Source organism: Rhinolophus hipposideros (genome assembly GCF_964194185.1).
Source record: "Rhinolophus hipposideros genome assembly, chromosome: 12".
Taxonomy (NCBI): Eukaryota; Metazoa; Chordata; class Mammalia; order Chiroptera; family Rhinolophidae; genus Rhinolophus; species Rhinolophus hipposideros.
Window position 1 is genome coordinate 3,320,358 of NC_138058.1, and position 22,590 is coordinate 3,342,947.

The 22,590-nt window shown below is 47.7% G+C and overlaps 1 protein-coding gene across 1 annotated transcript; it reads right to left on the reverse strand.

The window, feature by feature from the left end:
- Positions 1–378: 378 nt before the first annotated feature.
- CKAP2L (cytoskeleton associated protein 2 like) lies at positions 379–16,107 on the reverse strand. Its single transcript, XM_081068582.1, has 9 exons — positions 15,996–16,107; positions 14,662–14,728; positions 13,425–13,476; positions 10,391–11,592; positions 8,079–8,286; positions 5,675–5,830; positions 3,795–3,858; positions 2,344–2,533; positions 379–1,338 (listed from the first exon to the last, which is right to left on the reverse strand). The coding sequence occupies exons 1-9, from the start codon at positions 16,024–16,026 to the stop codon at positions 1,113–1,115; spliced, it is 2,196 nt and encodes a 731-aa protein (XP_080924708.1). The 5' UTR covers positions 16,027–16,107; the 3' UTR covers positions 379–1,112.
- Between the last annotated feature and the right edge of the window lie 6,483 nt (positions 16,108–22,590).

The following is a 22,590-nucleotide window of genomic DNA, read 5'->3' on the forward strand; positions in this document are numbered from 1 at the left end:
TCATTTCTCTCCCATTTCCAGAGTTTTCATCTCTGGGCATCTGGTGGCATCACAGGTACGAGTCTAAGAGGAAGGGTTGGCTGTGCGGACGCCTGCCTTTTGGTTGTGGTGACAATGTACTCATTGGAAGTTGGTGTGTTTGCATGATGGTCGTACAGCCGTGTCAGGAGCCTCATTATTATACCTGACCCCGAGCTGGCTGGCTTCCCTCAGGGACAGAGCCTGGATCCCGGAGAGGTTGACGGGCAGCCCCTGGTCAGGGGGAGCTCCTAGATGGAGGTCCCGAGGCCTCTGTGGTAGCCATCGGTGTGTCCCCAGACAAACCCCAAATTCTCTAGGCCAAGCTATCATCACTGTTTAACAAAGAAGATAACGAATAAGCAGGAATAAACAAAATTTAATTGCCTTTTTTGGTGAATATTTAAATATGAAGAAAAGTAAAACGTCAAGTATGTTGACGAGCGTTTCTATACATATTTACATAACGATTCTGATTGTTCCTTTCTGAGGGCAGCCAGCTGCCCGGAGAGCTGGGACAGCAGCCTGGAGTATGGGCTCATATGGCCTTCTCTGGCCCAGGGTCCAGGGAAGAGCTGAAGTGTGGACGTGGTGACCCCCAACCCCCGCTCCCAGCTTCTATTTGAAGCACTTCTGCAAGGTTAGGTGTGGGTATGAGAAGCTAGACGTCCATCCCAATTTAGGGGTGCATTTCTTTAGAGGAGACCTGGGACAGGAAGGGCGTGAGTCACGCCTTACCACAGGGACACGGTGACGGAAGTCAAAGGTCACACATCCGTCACATGCGATCTCTGAGCAAAGGCAGAGCCGTGCAGACTCATCTGTGAAATGAGGGGACTTGACCAGAGGGCCTGGCGTGGCCCATCCGCTAAGGTGGATGCAGGAAGGGAAGGCCACGCCCAGCGCCCTGCACGCTTGTGGGCAAACCGCATTCAGCGTGAGGTTTCTGCTGCTTGAACAAGTAAGCTGGACGCATTCCTATGGGACACCCTTGCGAGGGGGCCCAGTGAGGGAGTTCCCAAGTCCCAGGCCGGCTGGAAGAGGATGTGACTTGTCTCACGGACGCTGAAACGCACTCTTAAGAAGTGTCAAAGTTACGACTCAAGGCTCTGGAACCCCAGGGTCACGGGCAGGGCCTCGTTTCTGCGGAACACGAAGCACTCCGTGTCTTCCATTTCCAGGAGCTCATCAAGAGACGCCACCACCATGTCGTGCTCCCGCAGCAGCTCCGGGTAGTGGGACACGGCTCGCTCGATCCTCGCCGAGCGCCGGACGGGGGTGACCAGCTTTAGGTCGCGCACCTCAGCCATCCCGCTCACCCTGGAAGAGCGAGAGGCGAGGTCAGGACCCTGACTCCTCTGGCATCCCAGTCACGGCATCAGAAAGAGCGACAGACACCACAAGATGGACACTTGTCCTGAGGTGGCCGGGCTGGCCATCTGCTCTGGGATGGCGTAAGCAGAGGGAGACACTGACCGAAGCGTAGAATGTGGCTTTATGAAGTCAACACTCGGCAGCTGGTGCTTGTCTATTCCACAGACTTCCAAAAGCGTGGACAGGTTGTGAGGAAAGTGGGCCTAAAACCAGCTGAGGTTGGGCAAATGAGCACTAAGGTTCTTTCTGGCCTGACAGTACATTACTCAAAAAGCGTATTCCAGGCGATGAACCAATTCACCACCTGGGCACCTTCCTTATGAACTCTTAACTCACCCCAATTAAAGCGGGCCTGGAGGACAGGCTGCAGAGGCCGTTCCCGCTGTGACTGGTCTGCACATGCAGGCTGAGCCAGGCCAGCGGCTGGCCCGCCTCGCGCCCCACGAGCTGAGTGTGGAGGGGACATGGCACGGCTGACAGGAGCCTGGGGCTGGAGAGGCCCACTGTGCCTCCAGGTAAAGTACACGACAGTGGTTCTTGTTCGGATGTTTCCTATGACGTCACGTTAGTACTTTAGGAAATGACACCGGAAGCCTGACACAGATCCTTCCATCACTACGGATTCTGCCTTAAACTTACGCGTGTTAAAAAGTGGTCTGTAATCAGGCTGTACCCAACTGCCCTCCGTGTCCTTACACGTGGGCCAGGCCTACGGGAAAGGAAAGTGGGTGTGCAGAGCAGGACATGTGACAGTGCAGAGGGGGCATGTGGCTGTGGGAGGGAGGCGTGCGTGCAGACCCCCTGCAGAGCTCCTCACCCTCAGCACCTCCCTTCATGCCAGATCGGGGCAGACCAGCTGGTCCCCCGCAGGCAGATAGCAGTACCCTGGCACTCAGACGGGAGGCAGAAATGGCTGGGCCTGTGCACACGACGCTGCTCACATCCTCTTACCTGGGGAGGGGGGCCACCTGTAATTTGATACCAGAATGACCACCCTGTTCTGCCTTGGGTTTCTGGGGTGTTGCTGGGGCCTGCTCCCTCCCTTTTGGAGAAAGACGACACTTGCCAGGCTCCATCTCGCCGGCCAGCTCCTGTATCGATGTCCTGTGAGTTTTAGCAGCTGAAGACCCAGAGGTCGTTCCTGTGAGCAAGGTCAAGAGAAGAGCACGATGTTAAGTGACTTAGCACGCAGCTAAAACATGTGACCCCCACGGCCCAGGGACTAAACAAAGAGAAAGTGACTTGAAGGGGGACTTACAACGGGGTTGGCCCCTGAGCCCTGGAGCAGAGCCCCCTGCATCCGACCAGGCTCGCGGCCCGGCCCCGGCCAGCCTCTGCTGCTCGCATGGGGGATGGGGCCTTGACACCCTTCAGTCCCTCTGAGCTTCTGCTCCAGTCTCGTATGCACCCGACATCTCTCAGGGACCAGCTGCTGGCCTTTCACCCTGACACCGCACGTGGGCCATTTCCTTGGCCTACTAGGGATAACTCACTTGGCCTGGACCCCTCCTAACCCAGGGACAACCACATGGCTGTTGCCTTGGACAGTGGCTGAGAAAGGTCTAGTGTTAACACAACTTGCATGACAGCCCAAAACAATAACCAACATGAAAGAAGGAAATTCGTCAGAGACAGGCAGATACTGCGGCTGGAGGCTGAGAGCCTGAGAGGTCAGTGGGGCCAGCTGCACAGGGCGTGGCTTCCTGCCCACTCTCGTCCCTTTGCAGAATTCTGTCGTCCATTATAAACAAACATCTGAACTGCAGCGTCATTGCCAGGAAGAGCCACTGAGCAGGTCTGCTCTGGGACCTCATCCCCACAAGTGATGCGTAGCCACTGTCATTCTACATGACTCGACCATGCCCCCAAGTGAAATCTACTCTTAAAGGCAAAAGACGTGTAACCTTCTGAATCCACAACAATCCATTTTATCTCCTGAAGGCAGCTTGTTTTCTGTCCATTATCAGCAACTATAAAGTGCCACTCGCTGTGCCTGCTCAGTGTCTATCTCGGGAGGGTGCTCTGGGGGTTCTGACCAACCACAGGAATGGTGGGCCAACAGCAGAGTCCTGTGACCGCAGCTCTCAAAGGGGCGCCGTGAACCAGGGTGTGAAAGTGTGGTGGGTTTGTTATGATGAAACATGTGATGTGGGCCCATATTCCTCCCTCTGCTTCCAAAGGGCGCTGGTACTGTCCCCCCCAGGGCTCGGGGGGCAGGATACTCATCCAGGCTGCTCAGCGTGGAGCAGCATATTTACTTGTAACGACAGAAATCTCGCATCCTGGGAACCAAGAGTGACAGGCATTTCTGAGGACTTAATTATTTCCCTTTTTCCTGTGTGACCCCTGGTGACTTTTACTTTACGGCTATAGGGAGTGATTTAAATACGACATGGCAGTACCGTCTGTGGCTCTCTTTGGGTCTTGCAAGATGTTAAGAACAACGTCCCGCAACTCTTGTATTGGCTGGAAGGAAAGAAGAAGAAACACAAACAGTATTAAAAACATTATTGAGAAAAATGATCTAAGAAACTGTGTAACAGCAAATGAACTTCTCTTTATAATACAACTGTTTCCTTTGTTAGCTCTTGTCTACCTATAAATCACATTTAGAATGTTTCAGATTTACAGCTTCATGGGAAAAATGAAAGAACAAAGAAAATGGTGGTTAAATGCTGGCATGTTGAACTATATGAAGAGATATGTTGCTGGAAAGTTGTCTATAATGAAATTTCTCTAAATCAAGTTAATTTTCTTACTGACTTATATGACCCCATTGAAGATGTATTCCCATAGAGACTCTGGTCCAAAGATGTGAAGACAGCCACACAGAAACTGTGGCGTGCATTCTTAGGGTTGTCCCGATTTCATTTTGGTTTGTATCATAAATGGTACATACCTCATTACAGAAAAACTGAACAATAGGTCAAACTTAGAAATCACCCATAATCCCATCACCTGAATGCAACCTTTAATTAGCATTTTGGGCAATTTTCTCCCAGTCCTCCCTTTCTTTCATCCTTTATTTGGCAACGTAACCTAAAAGTAATTTCTAGAAAAGTAGTAGAGGGCGCCTTCCTTTTGTGAGGTATGTAGGCCAGGCCCTGAGGCAGGACATCGTAAGTGAGCTGGACTTTCTCACGGGAACGCTATACCTGGAGGCTGGTCTTCCAACCTGGATTCCATCAAATTAAGGGACAAACTAACAACAGAGCATAGAAGCAAAGCTAGCCACACATTTTCACAAAATCTAAAATGCTTTAAGCTTAGGGAACTGGGAAGAAATGTACAGAACACACTGCAAAGAGCCTGAATTATATAAAGCATTCATCAAGTATCTTACATTTTTATAGGCTCTAGTTAAAGATGATTTCTGTGTGTATCTGTGTGTGCACATGTGTGTCTGTGTGTCTGTATCTGTGTGTCTATGCACTGTCTGTGTGTCTGTACTTGCCTGCATGTGTGTCTGTGCGTGTGTGTGTGTGTCTGCATGGCTGTGTGTGTGCACGTGTCTATGTATCTGTGTATGCGAGTGTATGTGTGTGTATGTGTGTGTGTGTGTATGCCGGCAGTCTGTGTAGGTGTGTGCGAAACAGGTTAAATCCTCATCCTGCATAGCTGGAAGCCCACAAATCATGTCTAAAACCGAAAAATCAAGAAATAGCAATAAAGCACGTTATCTAAAACTATAGAGTAAACATAAAACCCATCCATCTGCTCTGAGGAATGGGAAAGGGAAAGGGGAGGTGAAGGGAGCAGAGGCCTGGCTGAAGGAACCCTATCGGACCATCTGACTGTTTCAACTATGAGCATGTACAACTCTGATTTGAAGCATCGTGAATACATGCCATGGATAGCAACATTTAAATGAAAAGAGCTATAAAACTATTTGATTCAGTCTATTTAAAAAATTATCTAGAGATACTTTTACTAGGTTTTAGGATTAAGAGTTATTTATGGACATTGATGTGTTGGGCGTAATATATTTTTTGGTTTTTATGGTGAGGTATGACTTTAGAAGTATGGACACTCATGTTACAATTTTCTACACTATTACTTTCCGTGAGTGTTAAGGGAGATAGTCACTGGACAAGTGATTTTATTAGTTACATGTAACAAGTGATTTTATCAGTTACATGTAACTACGTCCTACGGCATAAAACATTCACAAAGGACACTGTACTACACATTCTGTGCATAACTTGATGCGTCAGAGCTCACATTACGTGACATAACCGCTGCACTGCAAACAGGACGCACACGACAGCATTTTCATACTCACTGTTGCCCCATTTCTTATGGCCTCTTCGTACAGCCCAATGACATCAAAGGTGCCTTTACTTGCCAAGAACTTTGCTTTGCAGATCCAGAACTTAGCAAATTTCTCAGCCTCAGGAATACTGGACAAGATGGTAAATACTTCATTAGAAAGTACACCCTGCAAAAAACACCCAGAGAAAATGATTACCATCTCACCGTTACTCATGTTCTTTGGGCAGGGATGCAGAAATCAGCCCCATCAGTAATTATCTTTAACTTGAAAAAAATGTCAATTGTACTTGTTCTCATGTAATAAAATATACCCATTTAAACGGTACATTTCAATGAGTTTTGACAGTGATCATTAAATTTTAAGAGTCACATGAGACAAAATAGACAGAAAAATGTTGAAGGAAGCAGTGTGTCCTTCATGTTTACGTGTCCTCCACCCTGACCCACCTGAGTAATCAACATTCACAAAAGTGTGAGTGCTGAATAGTGACAGAATGAATTTCCACACGACTGATGGAAGCATGAAGGACGGTACAGGTATGGCCAGGGTGATATGTGTGTGTGCTTGTATGTCGGGGTCTGTGCAGGTGCGTGTGAAAGAGGTCAAGTCCCCCAGACTGTTATTGCTGCCAGCCCTGTGTGCATAACCCACGTACATCTCACGATTGCTTTACCATCTCTGTGCACACAGGCTCAGAAAGTGCTGTCAGGTCCAACAGCCAGTACCTGCACCTCTGTGTATGTGTCAGTCTGGCCCCTTGGTCAGGACCAACTGTCCCAGGGGTCCCTGTGGGACTATGCCACAGTTGCCCTCCGTGGACTTTTCTGGGCACACATACTTGCTGGTCCCACATCCCACTTCCCTCCGTTTTCCAGGAGCCTCTTCCTAGTAAATTACTTGTGCACAAATTGTCATCCTAGAGGCTGCTTCCAGGGAACTCATACAAGACACGAAACTACTGTGAATCCCACATTCTTCCTATGGAGATACCTGTTATGGCTTGTTTTTCTGACTTGGCTCTAATAAAAAACATTACCTATCAAACCTGAAGGACAAGACCAAAGCTAAATTCAGAGGCAAATTTATAGCAATCTATGTATTTTTAAGAAAATAAGGCTAATATAAATTATCTAAGCTTTCTATTAAAAAAAGCTAGAAAGAAAACATAAAAATAGATGCAGACATTGATGTAAGAGGGAAAAAAACAACCCCAAAGATGGCCTTTTAAAAAAATTAAATGAGAAATGTTTAGCAAGTCTGATTTAAATAAAAAGCATGAAATTACTAAAGTTGGCCCAAAAAGCACAACACTGAAGTAGACCAATGATCATGGAAAAAATTGAAAAGATACACAGAAGTATCCCCCACAGTCCATATGATTTTATGGGCAAGTTCTTACCAAACCTCCAAAAGGCAAAATAAGTCTCATGTTGGATAAACTATTTTCAGAGTATGGGTAAAAAGGAAAATACCCAACTTATTTGACAAAGCATCATACTGGTACCAGGAACACAAGAAAAGACAACCGAAGAACAAGCATGAAATTCAGAAACAAAATAATTGCAACTTACAAAATGATACACTTACTTTCTCTATGTACCCGCACTGGATGCACAAATACTGTCTGGAGGGATAATTAGCAACAGTGTCACTCCAGGGAGAAGCCTGGATGCATGACTGTGTGTGCACGTGCTCACGCATGTGTGCAAGCATATGTAGGGCAGGAGACGGCTAGTCACTTACCTGTATTGTTTGAAATGTTTTTAATAAGAATGTATTGATGTATTTTCTTTAACACAATGAAAACGAAAGAGAAAAAAAAAAGTTTAATTCTACAAAGAAGAAACAGTTAATGTTTAACTGATTTTGTGGACATATTGCTTGGACTAGACCTAAACTGAAGGCATCCTTTTTTGTCCATGTCTGACACCAGCAGCCAAGGGGCAGAACTGGGTTTGCTTTGGGCAAGGACCGTCTAGAGCCTACCGGTTATTTCTTGTTAACAGTCTTCCTTTAACACGGCCCAAGATCCGACTCAGATGCCACTTACAGTGTAGGTAGGACCATCCACCTTTACACAAGCTGCTCTGACTTCACTCATGTTCAAACGCCAACTGCTTTCTGTGGAACCTGACCCATGAAGAAGTTGCTTTGGGTCCCTCTGGAGCCAGACTACTTGGCTTAGGTTCCCAACTTGTCTGTACCTGTTTCGTCTGTGAAGTTTGTGAAGTTCGTTTGTAAGTCGCTATGGTTACAGGGGACAACAAGGGCTGTCATTTAGGTGCATGTCATCACTATTACTGCTATCATTATGCTTCTATGTTGGAAAGAGTAAGTGTCTGCTCAGAGGTCAGCACTGTATTTAAGGAAGTGCCTCTGGGTCAAAGCCTTGGAGACCACCGTCCTCACTCACCCCTTCGATGAGATGCAGACACTCAGTCAGAGTGCTGCTGATTTTACTGGACAGTTCAAGTTGGGCTTTCTGTTCTGCCTCTTCTTTTTCCATGCTCTTCCAGAATGAAATATTCATTTCCTCTATGATTTTTCTTTTTGTTTTAAGTTCCATAGGAGGCCGTTTATACATTTTCCCCTTGGATTTCTGCCATTCTTCCAGCTGTTTCCTGTTGTGCAGTGAAAGGGGAGGCATGGTGTTAAGTCTTGCTGGCACCTGGTCAAGCTCCTAGATATGGTACGCATACATTGAGCGCTATCACTGAACACCTTCGACTGCAAACTCAGAAGGGAATTAAAACAATTCAGATGAGTAATGGCAGCAGTGGTCCCCCCACCCCATGACCGGAGGCAGAGGCCACAGAGATCAGCAGGACTAGAGGTGGCCAGTATCAGTCCCCAAATCCATGACCTCAAGATTATTCCTATTTCCTCTGAGGACTTTCATTTCCCCTGCATGCGACCTGTTACACTTGCTCTCGGTCTCTGAGGCCATTAACTGAGCACCTGTTTCTCTCACGCTAAGCTTTCCAGTTGCCACTGACCAGACCCAAGCCTGTCCTGTGCCCACAATGATCCACTTCGGCCAGTTCCTTAGCCCTGTGCTGAACTCACACAACCCCTCTTCCCTAAACAAGAACAGAAGCTGCGGAGCTCTTTTTCCAAGATGGTGACAAGTTCTAATCCTCGCTCTCCCGCACTGTTCGGTTCCGCCTGCTTCTGAGCTGCTGGGGGAGGCACCAATGCACAGACTGAGTGCGGACACAGGCTCCTGGGCTTCTAAACTGCGGCTGCACGCTGACTCACAAATGAACGCTGTAGCCCACATCTCTGTCTGGAGCCCCAAGCTGTAGAACCCACTGTCTGGCCACGTCTTCTATTTGATGTCTGGCGGGCATTTCAAGTTCAGTGCCATCCAAAACCAAGTTCCCAAACAGCCGACCTGCATGGGTAGGTGTCCCCACCTAGTTGTGCGGACCTAAAACTAGGGTTGCCTTGATCACCATCTCCTGGCCCCCGTGTCTGGCACAGCATCGTAGACACCACTGCGCCCATCGCTGTCTGTGTCACTGCCACCTGGTGCCTGACGAGCTGCAGCTGTTCCACACTCACATCCTTGCTTCCACTCCAGGCCTCATGGGACATGCCCTGTGCACAGTAGCCAGCGTGAGCCGCGTCACTGCCAGGAGCCTTCCTGGCTCTCGGAGACCTCAGTTCTCCAGGGTGAATGGCAGCATGTCTTGGATCCTGCCTGCCCTCCAAGTTTGGCTGCCCTTCCCCTCATCACTACCCTCCAGGACTCTGGGTCCTTTGGGCTCTTCACCCTGGTTTACCCTGCTTCGGTCTGGCATCACCAGTCACTCCTGACGGGAAACAATCTGTCATTACTCTATCCTGTTTAGTTACTTCCTGTCCTCTCCACTGGAATGCAAGATCTAGGAAGGCAGCCCCTGCTGTCCCAGCGCCGGGCACCGTGGGTGCTGAGGGCACGCGACGGGAGGTGGAGCGTGGTGTGCCCCTGCACAGATCCCTCTGACTGCACGTGATCAGCACCCACATGGCGTCTGCAACCCACTCTGTCACCTGATCTAGGTCCGCCACCCACTGGCTCATGTCTTTCACTCAGTTTCTTTTTTGCTCAGAAGTTTCATCCTTGTCACTGGCATTCCCCAGCCCAGGTGTCACTGCTGACCCTAGTTAAAGAAGTCCCCCGGCCTTCCCTTCTCGGCCACGTGGCCCTGAGTTAAGGTGTTATTGCCTGTCTCCTCCGGAGGGCGGAGCGTGACGCTGAGGCAGTGTGCAGACCCACTCCTGCCCCACCCCTCCTGCCATCTGACTTTATACTGCCCTTTGCCTTCTTGGGTACCTGTTTCCCATGCCCCCCAGATGCCCAGGGGAAGCACTGGGGTCTCCATGTTGCCATGCCTGGGCCTGTGCAGAGAGCACACGAAGTCCCTGGGCTCAATTCAAGTGTGTGTCAAGGTCAAACCCCAGCACGACCTCCCTTGCTGCACCCAGTAGGGTTGCCTACAGACCTGCTTCTTACCCAACTGGCTGGTTCAGGTATGCAGGACTTAGAGAATAACTTACAACTCGTGGATGCAGCCCCCAGCCCAGTGAAGCCCTAACACCTGACAGATTGCCTTCAGATCCTTTTTCAGGCTTGTGGCTCAAAATGCCCCAGGAGACATTATCCGTGGCCTGTTTCCCATATTCCCAATGGTCACCTTACCTAATCATAAACAGCACAACTTTGGAATTAAAGCAAAGTACCTTCGATCCTCTGCTGCAGTCTTTCTCTTAGTACCAGGGCTCGTTTGGGTCCCACCTGGGACTCCCGTTCCATGCACAGTTGTGCCGCCGGCGTGAGCTTTGGGAGCTGGCTTGTGTAGGCCATGGTTCTGGGGGGGAGCCCTTTCCCACTGGGTCCCTGCTTTCTGTGGACAGCTGCTGTGCTTATTCGCACTGGCTGCACACGCTCTTGAGCGTGGGGCGCTGGCAGTGACTGAGGTAAAGCTGCCAGGTGCCAGGTCAGGCTTTTGGCGGACGGCGCTGGACCTGTGTGGCACACGTGGTGCCCGGGGCCTGGAGGGGGGTTGAGGGGGCTTGCGGTCTTGCCCAACATGTGGATGCTGCAGCAGGCTGGGGCCTGTCCTGGGTCTGCTCTGCTCTGCTCTCTGTTCAGCAGCAGCGTGTGACGGTAACTTCGCCCCACCAGGTTTTTCATATTTACCCCTAGTAACGTTCGTATCCCTTGTGTCCTTGAACCCTAGTTTCCTTGATGCTTGAGTCCTACTAAGGGTCTGAACACAGTGAGAGGGAACTGCCTTTGGGGCTTTTCCTCCTTCTCTGGAGAGCTGCTGTGACTTCACGGGGGGAATCCTGGCCCGTGTTCCTCCAACAAACTGTTCATTAGCTCTGTCTTTCAGAACAGCACGGTTCAATGAGCTTCTGGCCAAAGCTTTAGAAGCCACACTGCTCTTGGCCTGACGTTTCGACCTAGTCTCTGGCGCACTTCTGACCCAGAACCCAGGCTGCAGCTTCCTCTCAGAGTGAGGGAAGGCGTGGGGCAAGTTCTCCTTGTTCACGTCCTGTGGGCAGCCACGCACGGACTCACCCCCACCACGGGCCTTGTCCAGAGATTCTGCACGTGCAGCGCTTCCTGCATCTGTCACCTGGGGCTTTGTAGCTTTCAGCTCTTGTGTGTTAAGTGTCCCCATGGTTTTCCCTGAAAGCTCTCCGGTGGATGACCCAGCTTGGTGCTGCTGCTGACTTCTCTTGGAAGGCTCACCGTTTGCGTTGGAAGAAACATGTTCTGAAGTCAGCCTTTCGCCCAGACATTTCAGTGGCTCCAACTGTGGCTCCTGGGACCCTGGGATATTGGCAGGTCTGGGCTGAAGTCGGATGCTGACAGGTCTCGCAGCTTTGACAGGCAAAGCAGCGTGGTTAGTAACATTCTTTTTGGGTCTAACAGCCTAAAAAGACAAAAATATCAAAAAAGTCAATTCATAAAAATAGCTCACTGCTTTAAAAAAAAAATAGTTATTTGGCACTTCACTTAAGGAGGCTGAGCTTACAAAAAGCTCACTAACGTAAGATTTTTATGGTGAATCCCTACCAGAGCATATCAGGATCTTCTGGTGACAGAGACGCAGCGAACATGGAGAACTGGCTGTGTGAGCAGTGTGCCTCGATGGGACAAGCTGATGTCGTAGGAAGGCCCTCGGGGCCGGGAAGGACACAAAGTGCACGCAGGTCAGGGCTGCCCAGGTCCCCATGTCCTCTGCGCTGCTGCACTGTTTAAAAACACCGTCCTCATCCCAGCCACAGTGTCATTCCAGAACTTGTGGCCCCTCAATGGGGAGGACAATGGGAGGCATGACCTCCATAAGCACCTAACCTCTTAGAAGAGTCTGTCGTATTTGTGAAGTCAGGAGGGGTTTTAGGGTTAGCTTGCCGTTATTAACAAGTAAGTGTTTCCGTCATGTGATTTAGTTTTGGATAAGGAAGGTGGGACAAGGTTGCAGAGAACTTTGAGAACTAGGGGTGAGGGGATTTAGGGCTGATGTGGAAAAGAGCAGGAGCGTCGGCACTGGCAGTCACTCAGAAACGGGAACCTGGAGGACATCTGTGGGGCATGCGTCCCAGGGAGACGCTGGAGTCCTAGAGCCACCTGTGTCGCATTCAGAAGTGCTGGCCAGAGTCACCATATGAACCTGGTGAGTGTGGACGCAGAGCCACCTGGCACCAGGGGCAAGGTGGCGCCCATCCCAGCGTGGCATGGGGGTGCAAAATGGATGCTGCCCCACGCAGCTGTAGCTGGGTTCCTCCTTGAACCCAGCAGTCACGTGCACCTCTCATGTCCCTATGATCGCTCACTGCATAAGTGAGGAGTCTGCTAAGAAAGTCCCCAAGTATGTGCTGCTCCTTAGTTGTTCCTTTCATACGTTTAAAGTAACTGAGCTGTGACTTGTATCCTGTGAAGTATAAAGCGTACAACCCAGTGGGTTTTGGCACATTCTTAGGTTGTACAACCATCGTCAGCATCTAATTCCAGAGCACTGCCATCACCTCAGAAGGAAACCCCTACTTGTTAGCAGTCACTGCCATGTCCCTCTCCCCACAGCCCCTGGCAACCACCAGTCTACTTTGTTGCTATGGAGCTGTCTATTCTGGACATTTCTGATAAATGGAGTCACAATATATGGCCTTTGTGTCTGGCTTCTGTCACTGAGCCTCATGTTTTTGAGATTCAGCCAAGTAGCCAGTGTCAGTGCTTCATTCCATTACTTTTTAATTAATGAACTTTAATTTGTAGAGCAATTTTAGGTTCAAAGTCCAATTGAGTGGAAAGTAGTAAGAGTTCTCACAGGCTTATATTCCTACACGCAGCATCCCCAAGTGGCTGAGACCACAGGCTCTCACCTGTCACCTAATAGCTATGTGGGGACTCATTTCCCTCATCTGTAAAATGGGGCTACTAACAGCACCTACCTCACAAGGCTGTAGGGACTCAGGAAGTTAATGCAGGTCAGAAAGGTGCAGACACACAGTAGGTACTCAACAAATGTTAGCTAAAAAGAGACCAAAGTGCACTTAAGGGTATTTTTGGTTAACAAAACTAAACTTCACTATATTGTACTTTCAAAAAAAACCCCCAAAAACCTATCTCTTACCAAACCAAAATGTCCTTCTATTTATGAGAAGTATCTTTGCATGTGTTTTTTTTGGTTGCTAACATCTTTATTATTTTTATTACTAATCACCCAAAATGGATAATTTTTTTAAAAGACTAATTTCTACTTACAGATTTAGAAGGCGGAGGATTCGGGCAATTATTCTTGGCTTTGAGATAAGGCCTACAAAAGACAAAATAAGATTAATTCTTAGTAGAGAAGGGTCAACAGGTTTGGGAAGTATAATGATTAAAATGGAATTTTAAATCATTACAATTTCTGAATATGGTAAAATAACTCAAAATTATATTCAATAAAAGCTTCCTTATCCTCCCTTCCTCAGAGGCCACACTTGCCTGCGATCCTCTCAGATATCCTACGCATAAGCATAGCATTCTGACAACATTAATGAATTATATGTCTTTTCTTCACGTTTGCACAGCCTTATTCATTCCAATACCGTTCCTGGAATGCTGCAATGTGCCAGCCAAGCACTGGAGATACAATGCCAAATAAGGCAATTAACTGCTTCTTTAAAATGGATAAGAAAGCAAAGAATTCAGAAGGAGTTAATCTCCTTGGATGAAAACCAACTGCCAGACTAGAGGGGACTTTGATCAGGACTGATGTCTGCTTCTCCCGTCTACAGTGTACGCCTGGGGAGGCCTGGACCACCGGTGCTGTTGAGCATCATGTGTCCAGAACCAAGAGTGATACAGTACAGGTACTACATAAATATTTGTTGAATAAATGCACTAGGTTTATTTAATCAAGGAAATAGAGTTGAGTCAAAACCCAAAGTAAGCAGAAAATAAAATACAGGGTGAAAGCTAACTTTATGAAAACTCACTCTGAAAAAAAAGTTTAGTGACCCAAGTGGGCAAAAAACATACCAGTGTTAATAAAAGGGATAAATGACACAGTGAGATGGAAAGATGTTGACAAAAGATAAAAGCCAGTCAGTTGTATGACATCCACCTCAAGAATCAGTGCTAAGAGGAGGAGGACCAAAGGGCATTGGGCTGGAGGACTGAACCAGGGCCATTCAAGTCCCTGACCAAATATTCCCTTCATGAGAATTACTGTCCCAGGAAAAAAAGCAGGAATGGGAAAAGCTTCCAGCATGTAGGAAACACTGTGCAGCCTCCCCTCTCTCCTTTGGAGGCTGTCACAATAAGGTTCAAATCTTTGCCAACGCACTAGACACTGTGCAGAGCTTTTGGTCATGCCTGAAACCCCCTTTCTGAGTCCCCATAGGATCCCAAAGTAGTCAGAGCAGACGCAAGCAAACAGCTATGTTTGAAAGGGTTTTAAGCTGCTATTAGCACCCAGAGCAGCACGACCCACGTCACCGGGTGACAGACTCACTTGCTGTCTGGGCATTTCAGTTTTCCCTTGGCTGCAAGGTACTCCTGGAGCTTTCTCTGCCGCTCCTCTGCAAAACAGGAAGCAAACAAACGACTTCAGCTTAGGATTTACATCAGCCATTTATGTTCCGAAAGGTGACACTTTCTGTAATGATCCTGGTCAGTATCAACACCACCCACATTGTGCATATATATATATGCCAGGCCGCGTGGTAAGCTCTTCACACTCACACGACTTACTTTAATCTGTACACCAGTCCTAAGAGGTATTTTACAGCCTGACATTTAAAGAGGGTAAATGACATGCCGGAAGCTACCCAGCTTCTCTGTGGCAAAGCCAGGATGTGACACCAGGCGTATCCAGCCCAGGGCCCTTGCTCACAGGCACTGTGCTCAGCCACAACACAGCTTTGCAGGCGGAAATTCGGTTACAGGCCCATGTGGGTTGGGAAGCCCGCCAGGCCTTGTTCTTTCTGACGGGGGTGATGGCTTTTGCCCACAAGCCCTTACATGGCTTCCTTTGGGACTAAGGACAAAATAGGCCAGGTTAGGGGTTCATGGCAAACAGCTATGTACATGTTGACTCTCTAAGCAAGGCACCTGCGAGGGGGTGAAAGGCAGGATTTCTGTCTCGAAGAAGTTTCCATCTAGTGGTGGAGATAAAGTAAACACAAGAGTGAGACAAAATCTCAGTGCCGGAAGAGCCGGTCAAACGGAGGAGGATGCGGGAGTTCGGAGGCGGGGACTGGATGGTAGGAACAGGCTACCACTCAATTAACTAAAACTAACCAACTAAGTAAACTGGGGAAAAAGACCGGAGGGGCGCAAATACTGCGCGTCGTCTAACCGAGCTGCGGTGCGGCCACCGGCTCACGCCCGCCAGGGAGCCGGGGCAGCCGGGTGGCGGGGGCTGAGAGGACGGCCGGGGCCCCCGCTCCACGACGTCCAGCTCGTTAGCACAGCGGCTGCCGCGGAGTCACAACTCGGGGACAGAGGTGCCCGTCGTTAGGGGTCGTTATGTGAAGGGCCCAGGACGTGTCAGGTCGACGGACAGGTGTCATCACCGACACCGTCCACACGCCGGCGCGGCTGGGAGGTCGGGCCCCGGGGGCGCCTGACTCCTTCGGGACGCGCGACCCCAGCCAACCAACGAGGGGACAGTGACGTCCCTGCCGCGTTGGTGCAGGACCTGTGCCTGCGGGAACCCCAGCCCTCCCGCCGCCCGGACATCTCCCCGGGGCCGCAAACGCCCGGGAGGGAACATGGAGGCAGGCAGGGCAGACGGCAGCCTCCGCGGAGACAGCCGCCGTAGCCCCGCAGGCCCCGTGCACTCACCGGCGGCGGCGGCGAGCCCTTGCCGCACCATGATTACTTCTCCCCGACAGTTGCTCCCGCAAGACCGCGCCCGCAGCTGAGGACGCGCGCCGCGCCTGCGCTCGCTCTCATTGGCTCCCGGGGGTTTGAAACTCGCCAATAGAAAGCAGGGGAGGGCGGGACAAAAGGGAACAGACACTTTAGAAGCGACTCTGGCCGGGGCCTTCTGATTGGACGAGAGCGGCGTAGGCTCCATTAAAGACGGCGAGCGGCGGGTTGACGCTAGAGCTTCCGGCCGCGAGGGTGTGTCGCCGAAGTTCACCGGAAGTTCACCGGAGTCTGGAAGAACGGGATAAAACCCAAATGTGAAGAATTCGGCGGCATCTCATGCTTTTTACCCCTGAGAATTCAGGCTCCTCTTCCTGGGTGCCGGAGAGGTGGTGGGTAGAGAGGGGCAGCTCTGTCAGGGTCCCTGTTTGCCAGGTTCCAGTCACCTGGTAGGTACCCACCTGGGCAAGAAGCCACTGCAGCAGCTCTACTCTTTGGCCCCAAATAGAGGTGGGCAGGGAGCCATGCTGGGGTTTCTGGATTTATGCATTTCAACATTTACATTAGTATACAAATACGTTTAAAAAAGAACAACTGACAATTATTTTAGTGAACATTTTGGACTCTTAAGACCATGAGTCCGTGCCTAATGTTTGAATCTAGCTGCTAGGAAGAGCCTTGTTGGTTAATGATTAAGAATGGGGATCGTGCAGTTTGAGAGAAGTGAGGGGAGTTCTGTCTGGATGGAATTGTAGTGATTGAATGGGTTTCAGTTTTAGAATTCACTCTGCCTGGTCTGCCACCCGGTGCTTGAGTTTCGTACGGGTCCCATCGAGGTATGGCATCTTTGCAGGAATACTGTGGTGTCAGGAGCTGCCTTGCCTGTCCTGTTATTATGAAACTGTCTTTAGAACGAGCTCAAATCACCTTTTGCCCATCGTGTCTTTGGAGTGACACAGGCCAGTTCTGCACCCTTTCCTACACTCTGGATTTTTGAAGTACCATTTTGTTGGGATACAAAGTGTGGAAAAACGCTAGCCAGGTTTAACAACTGTCAGCTCACCCGGGAAAGTACCCACTGGAGCTCTTCTTGTAGCCTTACTGGCTTCCCGTTGGTCCCCAGCTTGAGTCCTACAAGGCCCTTTGCCTACTCTTCAGCTCTCCCCTTGTTCATTGTAGTTCAGCCGCACTGCTTTCCCCTCATTTCCTTCTCATACCCTCCTCTGCCTGGAAATGCAGCCCTTTTTACTGGTTTATTATTATTACTATGACAGCTTTGCTGAGATACTCACATACCATATAATTCATCCACCTGAAGTGTACAATTTGATTTTTGTTTTTTTAAGGAAAGACTTCTAGAGATTATAGGCAGGCATTATTTTTTTTCCCCCAGACCCATCAGCTTCAAGTCAAGTCGTTGTTTTCAATCTAGTTGTGAAGGGCACAGCTCACTGGCCTATGTGGGAATCAAACTGGTGACCTTGGTGTTATGAGCACCGTGCTCTAACCATGGAGCGAACCAGCCACCCACTGGCAGCTCAGCTCCAAGTTCAAGCCGTTGCTTTCCACTGGTCCATGTGGGACTCGAACTGGCGACCTTGGTGTTATGAGCACTGCGCTCTAACCAATGAGTCAACCGACTGCCACGGCAGGCATTCTTGATATGAATGTATCGCAATAATTTAGAAAAAAAGCATTCAGCAGATGTTTTGTGAGTACAAAGAATAAAATGCTGCAATCACAAGGTCTCAGCCTGAGCAAGTCATGCCGCAGACCTCATTTCCATTTTTGCTGGGATTACCTGTTTGGTGACATTGGCAGGTGTATCTCTACTGTGGCAATGGGTATATTTTGGCTTAATGTCATTAAACATTTAAATCAGATAGTTACCTCTTCTTGTTCTGATCCATGCACCAAGGGAATTTCAGGGATTATAACCTGGTTTCCTACATGTGTGTCTCCAGGAAGAGAATGCATGGGCTACAGGGTGTGTCCAGTGTCTCCTGCAAGTCCAGCCCTGCTGTAAATGAAACCTGGCTCTCTCTTCTAATTCAGTGTCTGATGCATTTATAATACTGTAGAGAAAAAGACAACACACTTTGGAATCAGTACAACTGAAGCCTCATTTACTTTATAACTCTGGGCGATAATGTTGAACTGTAACTTTCTCTCAATCTCAGTTTCCTTACCTGTAAAATGAAAATAATAACGACATCAAAGGTTTGTTGTGTTAAATGAGATACAATACAGAAAGAGCTAAGCACATTCATTCCTTCACTCACTTAAAAGTAGCTGCTACCGCTTTCCCTTCGCAAATGCACCCCTGAGAGACTAATCCACATCAGGATACCAACTGCATTAAGCTCCTAAACCCACAGAGCTGAGGACTGCACTCCAGGTGAAAGATGCTATGCGCCATCAGGTAGAGTCTCTTGACCAGCCAGTCCCCATGCTTGGTGACTTCCACAAAGCCATGATCATTTCTTTCCAGCTTCTATATTACACTGTATTTTTATGTTTACCGTGGCATTCAGCCAAGTCTGTAATGATATAGTGGTAGACAAGATGGAGATATAGGTACCGCATAGTGTGGTGACCGTATTGAAAATCTTCAAAGGGAGACAGCTCTATTCATCCATTCAGCAGATAGTTACTGAGTTCCTGCTTGGTGCCAGGCACAACAGAAATAATGGCCCCACTCCTGCAAAGCTCACGTCAAGCAGGAAGATTAAACAAATAAGCTAATTACAACGTGCAACTCAGGAGAGCTTCCTTAAGAAAGAGGTGCCCTGCCTGACATTGAGGGATGATTAAGAGCTAACTAAGAGATACTCAACACTAAAAAGACAAATGACCCAGTTAGAAAACGGGCGGAGGACCCAAATAGACATTTCTCCAAAGAAGATTCACACACAGCCAATCAGCACATGGAAAGGTGCTCAGCACCACTGTCACCAGGGAGATGCAAATCAAAACACAATGAGATGCCACCTCACACCCACTCCGATGGTTATAATAAAACAGATGGACAATAACAAGCATCGGTTAGGATGCAAATTGGAAGGCTCATATGCTGCCTGTGGGAATGTAAAATGGTGCAGTTGCTTTTGGAAAAACAATCTGGCAGTTTCTCAAAGGTTAAACAGACAGTTAGTATATGACCTAGTAATTCCACTGGGAAGGTATGTCCAAGAATCCTGAAAACACACGTCCACACAAGAACTCGTACATGGATGTTCGCAGCAGCTTTGTTTGTAACAGCCAAAAAGTGGAAACAACCCAGATGTCTATCATCTGATGAACTGGTAAATGTGGTGAATCCATACAATGGAATTTTATCCAGTCACAAAAAGTAATGAAGTACTCATATTCTACAACTTGGATGAACCTTGAAAACATGATGCTGCATGCAAGAAGCCCAACACAGACAACCTGTTGTATGATTCCATGTATAGGAAATGTGCAGAACAGGTAAACCTATAGAGACAGGAAGTGGGTTAGTGGTTTCCAGAGACTAGGAAGAGGAAAGAATGGGAGTAACTGCTAATGGGTATAGGATTTCTTTAAGAGTGATGAAAATGTTCCAAAATCAAATTATACACTTCAGGTGGATGAATTATATGGTATGTGAGTATCTCAGCAAAGCTGTCATAGTAATAATAATAAACCAGTAAAAAGGGCTGCATTTCCAGGCAGAGGAGGGTATGAGAAGGAAATGAGGGGAAAGCAGTGCGACTGAACTACAATGAACAAGGGGAGAGCTGAAGAGTAGGCAAAGGGCCTTGTAGGACTCAAGCTGGGGACCAACGGGAAGCCAGTAAGGCTACAAGAAGAGCTCCAGTGGGTACTTTCCTGGGTGAGCTGACAGTTGTTAAACCTGGCTAGCGTTTTTCCACACTTTGTATCCCCACAAAATGGTACTTCAAAAATCCAAAGAGTGTAGGAAAGGGTGCAGAACTGGCCTGTGTCACTCCAAAGACACGATGGGCAAAAGGTGATTTGAGCTCGTTTTAAAGACAGTTTCATAATAACAGGACAGGCAAGGCAGCTCCTGACACCACAGTATTCCTGCAAAGATGCCATACCTCGATGGGACCCGTACGAAACTCAAGCACCGGGTGGCAGACCAGGCAGAGTGAATTCTAAAACTGAAACCCATTCAATCACTACAATTCCATCCAGACAGAACTCCCCTCACTTCTCTCAAACTGCACGATCCCCATTCTTAATCATTAACCAACAAGGCTCTTCCTAGCAGCTAGATTCAAACATGAGGCACGGACTCATGGTCTTAAAAGTCCAAAATGTTCACTAAAATAATTGTCAGTTGTTCTTTTTTAAACGTATTTGTATACTAATGTAAATGTTGAAATGCATAAATCCAGAAACCCCAGCATGGCTCCCTGCCCACCTCTATTTGGGGCCAAAGAGTAGAGCTGCTGCAGTGGCTTCTTGCCCAGGTGGGTACCTACCAGGTGACTGGAACCTGGCAAACAGGGACCCTGACATAGCTGCCCCTCTCTACCCACCACCTCTTCGGCACCCAGGAAGAGGAGCCTTAATTCACAGGGGTAAAAAGCATTTTCCAGACCTTTTTGTGAAACTGGGTAAAAGCAAAACCAGCAAATTTCAAAGGAACAAGTTCTAGGACGTACATAAAAGGAAAGAGGTGAGTCTAGGGACTCAGGTCTAGGCCTGCCCCCACTAGCCCTCTGTTAGCTGGGCATGCACCCAGGTGAGGAGGGCAAATCAAAACTGTACGTTAGGAGTATGCACCCTGAAAACAGTTACGGCAGGTCCTCAAAAAAGTTAAAACTCGAATCACCGTATGAGGCAACAATACCATTTCAATACATAAGGTGCACAGGGCCCCGTCCCAGACTGACTGAATCACAGTCCCTGGAAGTGAGGACTGTGCGCGTAAACTTCTGGAAAGCTCTAATGTTAGAGAACCCCAGACACTCCAGAGACCCGAGCTTACTCCCTTAGGGCTCCGCCTATGCTTATTGATAAGTTTGCAGAAGACCCTTTATTTTCTGTCAGTCACTGATGGAAAATAGGTAAGATACAAGCTTCTGAGAAAGGGGGGCCAAGTGTTCTTGGCAGTCAGTGAGAGTGCAGCATGGGAAAAGGAATGGGGGAAGCAAACAATGTATCCACAGAAAGAAAGAATCTGACACGGCAGTTGCAGATAAGCGGACACCCTAGGGCCGGGGTTGAGAGGGTACTAATAAGAAAGACCACTCTGGTTACACAAAGGAAGAAACGGAATAGGGATACTTTTTTCCCTTGCAAATGAAAAATAAAAGCACAACGAAAGCTTTTTTATGGAGGCATAATTTACATTCATTAAATTTTACCCGTTTTATGTATAGTTCAAGGTGATGCACAGAGTGAATGCAACCCATGAAAATCCCAATGGCAGTTTTCACAGACGTAGAACAAACAGTCCTAAAATTTGTATGGAACCACAAAAGACCCCAAATAGCCAAAGAAATCATAAGGAAGAAGAACAAAGCTGGAGTCCTCATCCTTCCTGATTTCAGTCTATATTATAAAACTATGTGGGATATTGAAGTGATGTCTGCACTCTCATGTTTACAGCAGCGTTATTTACAACAGTCAAGCTGTGGAAACAACCTAAGCGTTCATTAGTGGATGAATAAATAAAGAAAATATGAGGTAGGGGTGTTGTGTGTGTGTGTATAATATATATATGATGGAATATTACTCAGTAATGAGAAAGAAGGAAATCCTAATGTTTGTGACAACATGGGTCAACCTTGAGGGCATTATGCTAAGAGAAATAAGTCAGCGGAAGATAAACACTGCATGGTATCACTTATGTGTAGATTCTTAATGAGAAATCAAACTAAAAAATTTCATGTGAATTGGTATTTTGTTGTGCAATTATACATTCATTTAAAAATTCAGAAGAGCCATTATAATCACTCAATCACTTAAAAATAAGGATTGTTAACATTTTAATAATGTTTGTATTAGGTTGGTGCAAAAGTAATTGTGGTTTTTGCAATTATTTTTAACCTTTTAAACCGCGATTACTTTTGCACCAACCTAATACCTTTCTATAATCATTTAAATATAAACTGTAGGTATTTTAAATGAAAACAAGATCACACCATAAACATGTGTGTAACCTATTCTTTATATTCTACAATGTACTGTGAACAAAATAAAAATATACTCACCAAATTATAGGTGTGACAAAGGAAAATCCAGTGTGTGTGTGTGTGTGTGTGTGTGTGTGTGTGTGTGTATATATATATATATATATATATATATATATATATATATGTATATAAATAAATCAGTATGGAGCAACAAGGATACGTTTAAAGTTTGAACTTAGGTAGAGAACCTATAGGTCTTAATTGCTTACAAGCACTAGATGAATCAGCAGTGTCACTTGCTTTCAAAACGCTCATGTCATTTCCTAACGAAAGTGTGGTGTCTAAAATAGAAAGGACAAGATCCCACTCAGGCTGTGCTGGTCTCAGTTCTATACATAATTCTGCCCAGCACATTTCATATTGACAAGCTAACATTG